The following is a 15,031-nucleotide window of genomic DNA, read 5'->3' as shown; positions in this document are numbered from 1 at the left end:
CATCCTGAGCAAAAAAAGGCCCGGTTCTTCTTAAATATGTCCTCCTAAGAGCACAGCAAACAGTAAATGGAAACTTTTCATTAGACCTTACATCTTGTTGACTATACTCTGTCATGCAGCACTGGTAGGAAGAGTGAATTGGAAACTGATGGCTGGAGAGTCAGCTGAAGAGTCACCTCTCAGGTGTTTGGGAGTAGACACCTAAACAGGATTAGCTTTTGTTAGGAAGGAAGCAGTAAGGCAGGGAATAATGGAAGCCAAGAAAGCAATCAGCACCTTTCCTACTCATGTAAATTAAATATAGTGTATATATGAAGCTATGTCTGTACTAAAACACTCTATTTCAGTTAACCATTAGTGCTTGTTACTGGTTTTGTGGATTACTTTAGAAATTTCTTTTTGCTACCCTAGTTAGTAACCTTCTAAAGCAAAAATAATTTCACTGTTGCTAAAAGCAATACATTATTTATAAGGTAATCTATTACAAGAAATAATGTAACTGTTTCAAATGTGAATCACAAATATTTTAAAGTTATCTATAAACCATCGTCATCATCCCATGCTATTGAAGTAAAGGAGCCTGATGTCCTTTGCTTAATAATGCCCCCATATCTGCATTTTCAAGAAAGCCATGGTTTATCAAAACCTAAATTGTATTTCAGATTCCCATTTTTTTCAAGTATTGAACACTAAATGACAGGTCAAATCATACATCTTCTTTCTTTTCCTGATGAATTAGAGTGAATTAACCAGACAGGAAGTAGTTTGCTCTTGAACTAGCACCATCTAATGGTGGCTGGTTAGATGAGGGGCTGCCCTGCTAGAAATTGTCTTTTTAGGAGACATGTTCCCCAATGTTGATTTACTCCTGGTTCAGGAAGCTGGCATTTGTGTGAGTCAGCAGGGTTTGGCTAACCTTCTTCACACTAGCTCTGTCTTTGTCTGCAAGTGACAGTGATTATTAGTTTCTGTCAATTAAGTTCCTAACATGCCTTTGCTCTAAAAAATGAAGCCCTAGAAATTTTCAGCTGATGGGTCTGTCACCTTTTCTCTCATTCCCATCTCCATTGCCTTTTAATAGAACCCCTCCCCCATTTGCCATAACAAATTATGTCATTTTGACCAAAGATATGAAAGGTGGGAATAAGTCCTGAACTCAGTTGTGAGCAGTGGGTGCTAATTACTGACTTGAGTGTTGTCCAGAGCTGTTGTCTTCTACTGTTGTAGCTACTGGGAGAAAGCAGCACCTTCCCTACAGAGCCGAGATGCACAGAGGAGCTCTCTTTCAAAATTGTATTGCCTGTGACATGCCAAAGTGGGTGGGGGAAAGTTCACAAGGTCCACTTCTAGATGAAGAGCTACAAGCAGTCAATGGATGCTGAGGGAAAAAGAATCAGTTTTCTCCAGGAACAAGCTCCCTGATAGGTTATCTAATCCCAGGTGGTTAGCCCTAAACACATGTACACAGGAGCATGGCTAAATGGACTCAATATATTATATCCATGTATGTGTGTGTGTATATATACATGTATGTATATGTAGCAATAATAAATAAGAGGACAATAACATGGGAGGAAGGAGGAGGGGAAGGGTTTGGAATGATATAAATACAGTACTCACATAAGAAATTCTCAGAAAACATTGTAAAAAAGCAACAAACCAAAAAAGTAAAATAAAGCAACAAGAAAAACAAAGTTGTATTGTTCAGAGGACAAATTTAACTGATAAGCATTTTGAAATTTGCTTTTCGGAGTGTGTAATCTAATTTGAGGGTAGAAGTTTGTCATGAAACTGAAACAACTTTACATAAGATTTTGAGCTAATCCATAATTACCTTTCATTAAGAATGAAGTAGTAGGCTTACTTTTTTCATACCACTTAAGCAACTCAATTCTTCTGTGGACTATTTTTTTGACTTAAAAATCTATAGTGAGGGCTGGAGAGATGCTCAGCAGCTAAGAACACTGGTTGTTCTTGCAGAAGACCCAGGTTCGAATCCCAGCACCCACATGGCGGCTAACAACTGTCCGTAATTCCAGTCCCAAGGCATCTGACAGCTTCTTCTGACCTCCGTGGGCACTGCATGACATGGATGCACTTACCTACATGCAGGCAATACATGCATATATGTAAAAATAATAAATAAAAATTTATTTTAAAACTTAAAAAAATCTGTAGTGAGCTGGGCATGGTGACTCATGCTTGTAAGCCTAGCCACTTGGGTTGTAGTAGGAGTATTAGAGTTTCAGGACAGCCTAGACTACATAGCAAGAGCCCATCTCAAAAAAAACTAGAAAGATTTGGTGAACTCTCCCATACCTAAAACCTCCAAGTGAAGTCCCAACTAAAATCAGAGAAGACTAACATTGGAAGCCATTAGAAGCCTCTGTCTAAAACCTGCTACCAACAAACACTTTCCTTCCTCTGGTTTCTGTTTATCTTGTGATGTGAGCTCATCACATGAAACTGTGTGTGCCTTTGACCCTTCCCCAATCCTCATCCATGCTGATACCTGATACAATTAAACACAACTCTTCTCAAACTTTAGAAACTCTTTTGTAACTTACTTTTTCTAATTTTTACTTGGTAGTATTTAAGTGTAAACTTTTTCTAACTATTAAGTGTTCTGAAGAGAAATTGATTAGTTTTCCAAAGATGGAAAAAAAACTAGTGATTCTTTAGAACAGGACTGGGTAAACTTTGGCCTGCACCTGGGCCAAATCTGGCTTGCTACATCTGTAAATAAAATCATTATAACCCAGCTAAACTCTTTCATTTATGTATTGCCGTGTATTTTTTTCATTTCTTGCACTACATTGGTAGAGTAATCTCAACAAAGACAAAGATGGTTTCATCGTAGTCACTGTCTGGTCGTTGATGGGAAATTGTCCAACCTTACTCTAGAGATCTAGAAAAACATTAGCCAGAACACTCAGCTCAGAAGTGTTAGGAATGCTATTACAGCCTAGGGCAGGATAGCAGCTTAAGTCTAAGGGAAAACCAAAAGCAAGCAACTACATTCATACTGAAGATGAGGCCTATACTGAGTAATGAGACTCCGCCTTATACAATGCCAGCCCCTCACTTCTCAGCTCATTTTTATCTATTTATTTTAATATATTTATATATTTTTATATATTTTTCATTTTAGGTGTATGAGTGTTTTGCCTGCCTGTATGTAAGTACATCCATGTCATGCAATGCTTGCAGAGGTCAGAAGAGGGTGTCAGATTCCCCTGGAACTGGAGTTACAGATGGTTGCTAGCTGTCATGTGGGTGCTGGGAACCAAACCCGGGTCCTCTTCAAGAGCAGCCAGTGTTCTTAACCGCTGAGCCATCTCTCCAGCCCCTCTCAGCTCATTTTTATCACTTTGCGGTTTTTTTGGCCACTTTTATTTTGCAACCCCCCCTTATAAATATATTAAGACATAATTAATATAAAGTAAATTGTGCCCCTAATGATATATTTATTTTTATTTGTACAAGTGTTTTGCATGCCTGTGTGTATGCTGGTATGTATGTAGTGCCTACAAAGGCTGGAGGGCAACAGAGTCTGCATATGGGTTCTGGGAATCAAACCCAAGTCCTTTGGAAGAACAGCAATTGCTCTTAATCCCTGAACCACCTCTCCAGCTCTAGTCTCAGTTTTGATGATGTAGAATCATCACTACAATCAAGAGAATGAGCCTGCCTGTCACCTCGGATGTTTTCTTATATTTTTGTTCTGGTAATTCCTTGCTTCCTCCCCCAACTCTGTCCCCAGGCAAACACTAGACTGCTTGTTGCTGAATATGTACATTGCATTATAAATTATAAGATTTTAACTGATGGACTCGTATAGTGTAATGTATGCTCTGTATTGTATCGTATCATATTGTGTCGTTAGAAATCAAGTTTCTATGTTCATTCATAAGTATCTGTGTGTGGAGCTGAGCTTTCATGTCTTAGGTCAGTACCTTGGTATATCTGGGTTATATGGTGGGTATGCTTTTAACTTTTTAGTACCTGCCCAAATGCTTTCCAAAGTGGTTTGCCATTGTACATTTCTACCGGTAAGTATGCAAGAAGTCTAGTTGCGTCTCATCCTTGACAGTTCATTCATAAATGCGAACCCTATTGTGTTCATATCAACATTACCAGATAGTGACAGGAAGCCACCAACATGAGATCTGGACATTGCAGCATAACAATAAACTTAGGTCTTCACATCGGTAAGAGAAGATATTGCACCTGTTAAACAAGTACAGGATGCTAGGAATGGTGGAACAATTTTTAAAAAGTGTTCTTAGTTTACAGAAAGGAAATTAGAACTATCATCCAATAAATAGGTGGAAGAGACTTTGAACAGTGGAAGAGAGAAAAATTTTAAGTGGATCAACTCATAAGCTCCCATCCTTCAACTAATGGAAGTTTTGAGACAAGAGAAAATGGAGATGAGAAAACCATCCTGCAGCTAACAGAAGGAATTCCCTCGTAACTGAAGGGCGCATAATACCATAGTAATAGAATCCAGAGTGCCCAGTACTAGGAATGACAAAAAAGTCCCCTCCTCCCCTATACCATTGTAGAACATTGTGAAACTTAACAAAAACAGGAATACAACACCTGAAACCTTCCTCTGAGGAAAAGGAAAGCAAACAAACAGAAAGCAGTTGTGTATGGGGGATGGGACTCCATTGGCACTCAGGAAGCAGATGTACATGGGGGTGGGACTCCAGTGACACTCAGGAAGCAGATGTACATGGGGGTGGGACTCCAGTGACACTCAGGAAGCAGATGTACATGGGGATGGGACTCCAGTGACACTCAGGAAGATGTACATGGGGGTGGGACTCCAGTGACACTCAGGAAGCAGATGTACATGGGGGTGGGACTCCAGTGACACTCAGGAAGCAGATGTACATGGGGGTGGGACTGCAGTGACACTCAGGAAGGTGTACATGGGAGTGGGACTCCAATGGCACTCAGGAAGCAGATGTACATGGGGGATGGGACTCCAGTGACACTCAGGAAGGTGTACATGGGAGTGGGACTCCAGTGGCACTCAGGAAGCTAGAAGCCACTGGCATAATGCTTCTAAAATTCTGAAAACAGTGATTACCAACACAGAATTCTGTATCCAAATCTTCTCTTGATAAAGTCTGAGGGTAGAAGAAAAACAGTTTTAGAAATACAAGGCCATAAGGTCAAACTCCCATACAATATGAGGAAGCTACTGAAAGATGTTCTCCATCAAAATAAGAAATTTAACCAATAAAGATGAAGACATGGATTCAGAAAACAGGGAATGCAGTACAAAAGAGATGACAGAAATGTTTGATGGAAGAAAAATCCAGATGGCCATTGAACAAAAGGCTGAGAAAACAGCAGTCAGGGTGGAAGAATTTAGGAAAGATGTGACTAAGAAGAAGAAGGGGACAAACAGGCAGACCAGATGATGGGGTTGGAGCCATTTGACTTTTTATAGCTTTGAGAGGGTGGGGAAGAATTAAGATAGAAATAAGGAAACCAGGCTAGGGAGATGGCTCAGCTGTTAAGAGCACTGACTGCTCTTGTAGAGAACTCATGTTGGTTGTCAGCACCACATAGGTGGCTAACAACCATCCTTAACTCCAGTTCCAGGGAATCTATTGCCCCCTCCTGGCTTCTGTGGGCAATTGCACAGCACAGGTGCACTTACATGCAGGCAAAACACTCATACACATAAAATAGAGGAATAAAGGTATGAAGAGAGCTAGTATAAGGAATTGTTTCTATTATAGATCTTGCAATATTTTTAAGCGCTATGTATTAATTTGATTAAAACTGCCTAGATATTATTAGATAGGGTGCTTAGTCTTCTGACTACCCTGGACTGTAGTATTACTTTTTCACCACTAGGACAAAAATACTGTTACTAAACCATCAACTTAGGGAAAATATTGTTTCCAAGAAAACCACATCTGATGCTTTGGAGCTGATGTTAGGGACTATGATCAAAGTACATTATATTCATGTATAAAAGTATCATAACGAAACCCATCATTTTATACAATTAATATACCTTAATAATTTTTCAGAGTTCTAGCCATACTTTCAAAGTTAAAGAATGGAAATGGTAAAGAACACTACTGTTATAGTTACAGCTTATAAAAGAAAGGCATTTTTCCCTCTTACCTATCGATCTGTATAAATGGAAGGCTTGGTCCTGTATTACAAGATTACCAAATAGGGGCTGGAGAGGTGGCTCAGGGGATAAGAGCATTTGCTTTTCTTCCAGAGGACCCAAGTTCAATTCCCAGCCACCCACACGGCAGCTCTTTTGCCCTCTGCCAACCTTTGTGGGCACTGCATACATGCTGTAAGCATATAAACAATCTAAACACCTGTATATAAAAAAAAGATTACTAAAAAAAAGTTCATTTAAGTTAAAATGGATGCTTAGGTATGCATATCAAATTTTTATGATTTCCTTGATTTATATGGCTTTTTTCTTATCTGATCAACTACTAGTATTACCCATTATTGGATAAGAGAGCTTCTGTGTTGCTTCAAGCTACAACTTGCCTTCTCTCAGCATTTCATCTATTGGTGCACAGGTATTTATGGAGTGTGTATTGTACAGGGGCATTCTGCTCAGCTCCATGCAGCCAGCACGACTTTTCTTGAGGAGCTACCAGCTAATGGCATGTTCTTGAAGGTACCATGATCTTAACACTTGTAGAATAGTTATCAAAGTAAAATCTAGACTTTGTAGCAAAGGCCAAAGCCACAGCTTCTTGTAGACTTTTGGTTCCTAACCCTGGTTATACCCTGAATAAATGAAAAGTTTTTGAAAAAGGCTGCATCTAGGACTGTGTTGAATCAGTCTTTGAGAGGGGGTGCAGGTATATAGATGTATGTAGGAATAGGCAAGTTAATTGTAGTTAAAATAGTTTGATGCTGCCCCAACTAAATCTAATAACTTCATGTTGATTTGACATCACATTTTTCTTCCTGAATCGTCTAGGGACAAATCTGTATAGTGTGAGTTTGTCAAAGTTAATGATTTATTGGAATCTTGTTGGAGATGAACCTTTACATACTATAATATTCAGAGATTATTATCATATTAATACTTTACTTTCAGCTTTTCCTTTGAGGAAAAAAATTTTTTAAGAAAGCTAAGTTGCCGGGCGTGGTGGCACACGCCTGTAGTCCCAGCACTTGGGAGGCAGAGGCAGGCGGATCTCTGTGAGTTCAAGGCCAGCCTGGTCTACATAGTGAGTTCCAGGACATCTGGAGCTTACAGGGAGACCCTGCTTCAAAAAGACGAAAAAAAAAAAAAAGTTGATTTACAGGTTGAAGCATGTTTTAGGAAATATTTTAGTAGGTCATAAGCTTTAAGATATATACATATATGTATATATGACATACTGATTAAGGTTAGGAATATTAAACTATGAGGTTCTTTTTTATCATGAATAACATGTCATAATTTTATGTATGATGAGCAAAGACTGGTGACAAAGGAATTGACATCCTGAAATCTCCGTTGCGTCAAATCTCTGTCTCTCGCTCTCTCTCTCTCTCTCTCTCTCTCTCTCTCTCTCTCTCTCTCTCTCTCTCTCCCTCTCTCCTTGAGACACGATCTCATTATGTAGCTTAGGCTGGCCTGTAACTTGCAGCAGTCCTGCCCCAGCCTCCTGAGTTGTGGGATTGCAGGTGTGTACCACCACAGCTTGCAAAATAAAAGCCCTTCGGGTGATTTCATTCATCCTTAGGCCTAGGACTTTGCAGTTGGAAGTGGAGCACATTCATAATCTTTTTTCCCAGCTCCTGTAAATACAGCTGCACCCTTTTTGCTTTTTTTCATACTTACATGAGTCCAAAGGGGACTAGAAGTTAGTGCTCTAACTTCAGATTTGCTTCTCTTTGTGCTGATGTTTTCTAGATCAGGCTGGTATGTTACAGAAGGTTTTGGTTCTGGTATCCATGTGAGAGAGAGTTCTGTGAACCAAGTACTTATCATTTCACCAAATCAAATTCCAGAGTATATGTTTCATTTAATTATGAATTTTGAATTGGAAAGGAAATCTTCATAGTTCACTTCTGCCCTTAGAATGACAAGACTGTGGGATGAGACACATGGATTGAGACATGGATGTCTTCACTTTGTGGCATGGGCTTTCCTTTCATCCCTCCCCCTCACCTCCCAGCACACGTGAATACATGGACACACTCCTACTTCTTGAAGACAGAATTGTTAAGCTTTCCTTTCTGTAATCTGTTTGCCTATCCATTACGGTGAGCTTTGTAAGATGGCTTGGGCAGATACATCCAGGAAGGAGGAAAGGTCTTGCTAACTGAATGGGAAAAGGAAAACACTTGAAGATTTATGAGGTGGTTGAGTGCTTTGATAAAGATTCCAGAGGCCCCACCTGGACAAATGATCAGAAATCGGGTAGAAGTTCAGTGCTATCTTATCGACAGGAGCAGCTTGGAGCGATGAGCCCATTAATATCTTATGTCTCCTATCCCTACCTTCTATTTTGTTCAAATATCAATGCCTCCTGTGTAGTACTCAGCATTTTTACAAGTTTGTAAAGTAAACAAATATGCCCCCTCCCTCTTAGAGTTAGAAAATGGATAATACAGTGAGGTTGAGTGAGAATCCCCAGTTATTTGGCTGGTATATTGATGAGGACTTCTCTGGTTTCTAGTAATCAAAGCACAAGTCACAGTTGTTGAAGCAAAAAGAATTTGTTGACTTATGTAACTAAGAAGTTCAAGGATGTAGCAGGTCTCAGGCATGGCTGGACTCAGGAACTTTCTCCTTTTGGCATCACTTGTTACACAGATGATAGTTGCTCTGGTAGTTGAAGACTTTCAAACCTGCTGTTTTTGTCAATACTTGTTCCCCCTAGAAGTACCAGCCTATGACGTGGCCTTGATTTTTCAGGTGCCTTGAACCAGACATTCTTCACTGTTTTCAGGGAAACTTAGTCTCCTCATCAGCAAGGTGGCCCCAGCCTTGGCCATTGGCTGTTCTATTGATTATCATCAAAGGGCAACCTTGGGAAGCTGCCTTAGTTTTGGAATCTAGTAGTTTGAAGTAGGCAAACAATAGAGGTTCTGTTGTTGGATTGCTTGCATGGTCCAGCATTTAAGAGGCTCCTGACCTGGACAGAAGGCTTTCCTTCATTTCTTCCTGTCCTGCATGTTTCTCCACTATCATCATCTTTGCTTCAGTTTCTCGGTGTAAGTTCATTGCTTTATCTAATCCTTTCTTCTAGTCCCTCTGCTGTGAAGATGGGCTGGACAGCTTCCTCCTCCCTTGAGTTGAGGCATAATGACCATTCTTTTCTTTCTAGGACAGTTCTATATAGCAGAATTGCATGTTGCCCTGCTTAAGAATGTCAAGTTAGTGAGAACTCAGATTTCCTCTTGTGGATAAGAGACCTGTGTCTCTGAAGACCAAAGTCAGAGTCCTCCGTCTCAAGCTCAACCTGAGTATTTCCGGAGCCTGAGTAGCCTGGACACTAGGAATGTGGGCTTAGGGGCTTCCTACGGACTTTTGTGACCATGATGGCCATGAGAATGGGGACAGGAGTGCTTGTAAATGCTCTAGTTTTTATTCCGACTGTCACCAAATAAAAATGACCTAACTATATTTTGAGCCCTGAAGCAGCACTGAAATGACATGCCACCTGCTGACCTAATCCATTTCATTTCTGGTTCCAGGATAGCCAAAGCAATTTGCAATTGACTATTTACTCTTTAGAGCAGTGATGATTAGGTCTAGTGTAAGAAATCATATGCTTTGTCACAAATTAAAACTTTAAAGGATAAAGTTATCCTTTTGGAAAAGAATTCATTTAAATATGGTGCATTTCCCCTTGGAGACTGACTATGCTTTTAGAAAGCATCTCTTGCCCACTGTTCCCCAGGAAGGAGTGCAGTCTGCTGATGAGATCTGAGATAACAGGAGTGTTTCTCAGTAGCAGCTGAATAGGGAAGAGCGAGGAGACTACTATATTTATCTTTAGGTAAATTTTGCAATTTACCAGGAAAAAAAAAATCTCTGTGCCATCCAAGCAGATTAACTCACGTTAATCCAGCACCTGCTTGTCTGGCAAACAGAAGAGAGGGTGCGGGTGCATGCAGCTGCAGCCCACACACTCGGGCTGGACACACTCCTTGTCTCGGAGTGTGCCAAACAGCCCAGATGTGGAGGGATTTCTCCTCCTTCAGTTTTAATGTCAATAAATTACATTTCTTCCCTTCAACAAATGGAGCCCTGCGAGGAAGACTTGTAAATTCCAGTTCCAGGAGTTGGACTCTGGTCTTGAACGTTGTGATTAATCGGGACATACAGTGCTGCAATTGAAGAATTAGGGCTGTAGACGCACCTCCTTTCTTCTCCTCCCAGAGAGCCCGATATCAGTAAGTAGCACGCTGGCAGAATTAAGGTGTCTGCTTCCAGTTCCACCCTCCTACTTCTTGCTTGCTGCCATTCACCAGCTATGGAATTTGCCTCTCTGCATGGGCCGCTCAGAAGCCAGGGCTCCTGCTCTCCCCACCACACTCACAGTCAGCAGAACAGGGAAATCACACTGATCAGCACACCACTCAGTTGATCAAAGGAGGCCAGCCACTTGTCTTCAACAAAACCCAGCGGTATTAGTCAGTATGCCTTCTCCTGCTGAGAGCAAGGCCGCTGGAATGCTGCTGGCAGCTTCCGGCTGTGTGTAGAAAGCTGCGCATGCTCCCTTTGGCTTGGCTGTAGCCTGGGCCAAGGCAAGGGGGCAAGAGGAGGAAGAGGCACTGATGGCCGGTTCTTTCTGGTGTTCTTTTCTGGTGTGAAGAATTTCTCTCCAAAGGCAGTCCCTGGTGGCAGCCCTTAACTCTGCTGGGGAAAGATTTGATAATTTTCTTTTAATTGCATAAGAGTGAAGCCCTTGAGCAAATGGAGCCTGGTGACTACATGGGATATATGATAGAATACAGCTTTACTTTGAGTTAATCACAGGTCTGACGGATCATAAAATTAAAGCAAGCCACATTCTCTCTAGCACTTAATCTCATGATTCAGTCTCTTTTTGCCCTTTGCTGGGTAGTCTTATTTTGTAGGGAAACTACAGGTCTTGGTGCTAATTTGTTGGCTGTAGACAGTACTTTGCTATTTGTGACTGTCAAGTATTTAATTCTCTTCCTTGTAAGCATTTCAGACAGTTGATATAATATGGAACAAGGAAGGGGCCCCCAAGTAGGACAGGGGCTGTTCTCTGTCACTTGCAATGGAGCATGCTGGCATGCTTGTGTTTGCAAGGGAGCATGCTGGCAACCAGCAGGGATAGTACTGACAGGTGGGAAGGGCAAGAGCAGAAGTTGTCCTCGCCTTCCTCTGTCTTTCTGTGCCCTTCTATCCCCACCCTCTTCTACCTGGCCTTCTGCTTTCCTCTCTTTCTTTGGAAGCCATCTGTTTCCCTCTGCCAGTTCTGTCTGGCTTGCAGGAGCCTCCACACACAAGATCGCACTGTTGAAGCTAGCCTGTGTTGACTGTAGTCACTTTAGGAATTGGGCCTGGGCTTGGCTTGATGGTCAGACTGCAGGGTGAGAGGACTTGTCACAGAGGGCTTCATAGATTTTATAGAGCCATTCTAGAGACTCAGAGGACAGCTTATTTACTACCTGGACCTGAGGAGTGATAGAGGGGCTTGTTAAAGCCTGGCTCTGCACATCCCCAAGGACTTTCTATTAGAGCTAGGAGTGACATTAGTCTGTATTTTTTGTTTTTGTTTTTTTTTAAAAAGGGAGGCAGAGGCAGGTGGATCTCTGTGAGTTCAAGGCCAGCCTGGTCTATATATCAAGTTCCAGGCCAGCTGGGGCTACAGGGAAACCCTGTCTCAAAAAGACCCCCCAAAAAAACAAGCAACAACAACAAAAAAACACACACACAAACATAGCTGCTTCCTTGCCTTTGTCTAGGCCTGGATCTAAGCTAGTGGGGAGAAAGGGAGGGAAATGGCCCACACCTAGTGGCTCTCTTTCAAAACTTGGGGTGAAGCGTTGCCATCGTGCCATCAGTAGTGCAAGTTGTCGGTAACACAGCTTGTCATTGGGCAGGATGGGGTGAGTTACTCCCTGAAACAGGTGTCCAGTTAAGTATTTCCTGTCTATGGTCTCCTTTCAATTATTTTCTTCTCAGGCTTTGCTGGTGGGAATATAAACGGTACAGCCTCCTGAAGGCAGTCTTAACAATTTATCAAAATGTTACGCATAGGGTTACCATGTGACTCAGCAGTTTCACTTCTGGGTCTGAATCCAAGAGAAATGAAAACAGATATTCAAGGAAAAGCAAGCTTCAACATGAGTGTTCATAGCTACATTGTTCATGGTAGCCCAAAAGTGCCAACAACCCCATCAAATGAATGGTTACATAAAATGTGGTACATCCAAGGGATGGAATATTACTTGGCAATAAAAAGGAATGAAATACTGACATACTGTGATGTTGATGAATCTTAAAAATGGTATGCTAAGTATAAGAAATGAGTCACAAAAGACCATATATGATATGATCCCATATAGTAAATATCTTAAATACACAAATACACAAGTGATAGTTCATTAACGTCCTGGCCTAAAGAAATGTTAGTGTGGGAGTTCCTGAGGAATGTCTGCTGTTGTGTTCAGGGTTTCTTTTGGAGGTGATAAAAGTGTTTCCAAATTGATGGTGGTTATGATTGCACAACTATGAAGACACCAGAGGCTGTTGAACTCTGTAGGTTAAATGGGTGGATTATATTATATGTGTACTATGTCAGTAAAGCCGTTAAAAATAACATCTGGGCTAGGGTACTGAATTCCTTTTCTTAAAAGATAACAGCAGCTAGAACCCACATTCTCAAGAACACCCAGGTAATAATGGGAATAACTTATCCATATGGTGCACAACTGCTGCAGTTGTCACGTGCTTTACCCAGTTCTGTCCCCCTGAACCCCACTGTGCAGGTGACACTGACACACATAAAGAAAAAATGACTTTTCAAGAGTTACATAGCCATGTGGCACAACAAGCATTTGGTGTCAGGCTTTCGGCTTCCTGGTCATGGCCCTGTGAGAAGTAGGAGTGACCCGGGTGTTCCCCAGATTAATTACCCTAACCTTTTCACTTCTCTAATAGATGAAGTCACTTGCTGTCTCTGTATTGCTTTCCTTATCTGGAAAATGGAGATAATGCTTTTCACCTCAAAAGTCATTTGCCTTCTTCTCTTGATTTTCTTTATGTAGAATTGGGAGTTAGGAATGTTTCCTGTCTTAGGGGCATATAATAAGGGCTAATAAAAGACAATTATAAAACCTCTCTGCCTGACTGTACAAATGCTTCACAATAAACCATCAAGGAGAATTGTTTTTTCCTCTTTCCTTTATATTGTTCAACCTTACAATCTCAGCAGGATGTAATAATAACTACTTATATCACTTTTCTCTAAGGAGCTCAAAGCACTTTACTGGCATTATCAAATTAATCCTCCCCTCATCCCTGTGAGTTACACTGGGAACTGGTGTCAGAGGAGCCAGAGTGGAGGAACTTGCCTGAAGCCTTTATCGCAGGCTGGGTCTGTACTCTACCAATTGCTCAGTTATTTGTCCCTAGTGATATTTGTTTGGTCAATTACATTTATTATCTATGAGTTTGTCACTTGTTAAACATGAAAAAATGCTGGAATGGTGCTTGTGAATCAGTTTAGATGAGCTTAACTTTATCAAGGGTAAAGCTGTTTGTTCTGACCTGGCTATGTTGTCCTCCATCCGGGCTTAACAGCAGTTGGTAACTCCTGGCTGCACACTTTTAATGTGAGTATTCACTGTGGGGGAGCAGTGCCAGCTGTGTCCCCACAGCAGACCAGAGAGCTCCTTGATGAGTGTTTGGAAACCATCCTCATTTGTCCAGACACTGCCATGGACTGAAGGCAGACTTCCCTCCAAGTGGCTGAGTTTTACATTGTGTTTACATGTCCAAAGCTCATTTACCATCTGTACTACAACCTAGGTCTTGACCAGCACCATTGGTATGAAATATTATTGACTTATGGCTTGGTCCCATCGCCAGGCCTTCTGACAGAGAATGTGTATGAAGGGAGCAACCGGATGACAAGAAAGGCCTCTGTGTTCTTGCCTTGAGTAGCTTCTCACAACCCACCAGAAGGCAGGTGACCCCCGGCCCAAACACCGGACACCATGGGATTCTGGCTTTTACCTGGTTGTGAAAAAATGCTAGTTTCTTGCTGAGGCTGGCCTATTGACACTTTTGTTTTTTTAAGTTGTAGTTTTCTCTTTTGCCATATATTTCATATTTGCCACATAACTGAGCAGTTGATCTCTCACCCTGCTTGATGGGGGAATACTCCTCCTGCACCAGAAGTAAGTTAGCCCCAGTGTGTTATCCCATGGGAGAGAGGGCCCCAGTGCCATTGGCACTGTCCTGTGTGCAGTTAATTAAACCGCCTGCTGTGGGCCTGGATTTCTGCTGCTGCTGTTCACTGATGTGTGTGAATTGAGTGAAGCGCATGTACTTAGGTACTCACGGAAACAGACCCTGAAAATAGCAAAAGATGGAGTTGGGGTAAAGCCCTCAGCTTGTAAATAAGCTTGGTAATCTGGCTAACTAAATGCCAGCATGCACAAAGCTGAGAATTGCATTTCTGAAGATAAGACAGGCCCTTTTTGTGTTTTTATCTTTTCCTCCCAAAATGTATTGAGTTTTAATATGGTGCTTTATCTCAGTAAGCAAGAAAATAGAGCCAGTGGTGAACTCATGGGCCTCTGGGCCCAACCTGAAGAGGAGACTCTCTTCATTTCTCTGGTGACCACATCTCAAGAAGATGGATCTTGATCAGATTCTTCTTAGTAAGACAGCTGGCTGCGTGTCCGCTCTGTGGCGTTGGTGGGTGGTTAGGAGCTCACAGAAGGCAAAGAAGACTTTCAAAGTCTGGTGTGGGGCTAGCAAGATGGCTCAGCAAGTAAAGGCCTTGTCATGCAAACCCAGAGACTTGAATTTGATCCC

At 41.6% G+C, this 15,031-nt stretch overlaps 1 protein-coding gene across 13 annotated transcripts in view; it reads left to right on the top strand.

The window, feature by feature from the left end:
• The window catches only part of Phf21a (PHD finger protein 21A), a 211,926-nt gene that overhangs the window by 65,628 nt on the left and 131,267 nt on the right, over positions 1 to 15,031 (top strand). Inside the window, exon 1 of one of the 13 annotated variants that reach the window (XM_029564071.1) lies at positions 6,570 to 6,679. The exons of the other annotated variants lie outside the window; for them this stretch is intronic. Within the exon in view, the coding sequence (XP_029419931.1) occupies positions 6,668 to 6,679 (12 nt within the window). The 5' untranslated portion in view covers positions 6,570 to 6,667. Of the gene's footprint in view, positions 1 to 6,569; positions 6,680 to 15,031 lie in introns of those variants that run through there. 13 annotated transcript variants of the gene reach the window in all.

The sequence above is a fragment of the Nannospalax galili genome, unplaced genomic scaffold (assembly GCF_000622305.1).
Source record: "Nannospalax galili isolate Female #2095 unplaced genomic scaffold, S.galili_v1.0 scaffold697, whole genome shotgun sequence".
Classification (NCBI taxonomy): domain Eukaryota; kingdom Metazoa; phylum Chordata; class Mammalia; order Rodentia; family Spalacidae; genus Nannospalax; species Nannospalax galili.
This window is presented reverse-complemented; position numbering and strand designations above follow the sequence as displayed.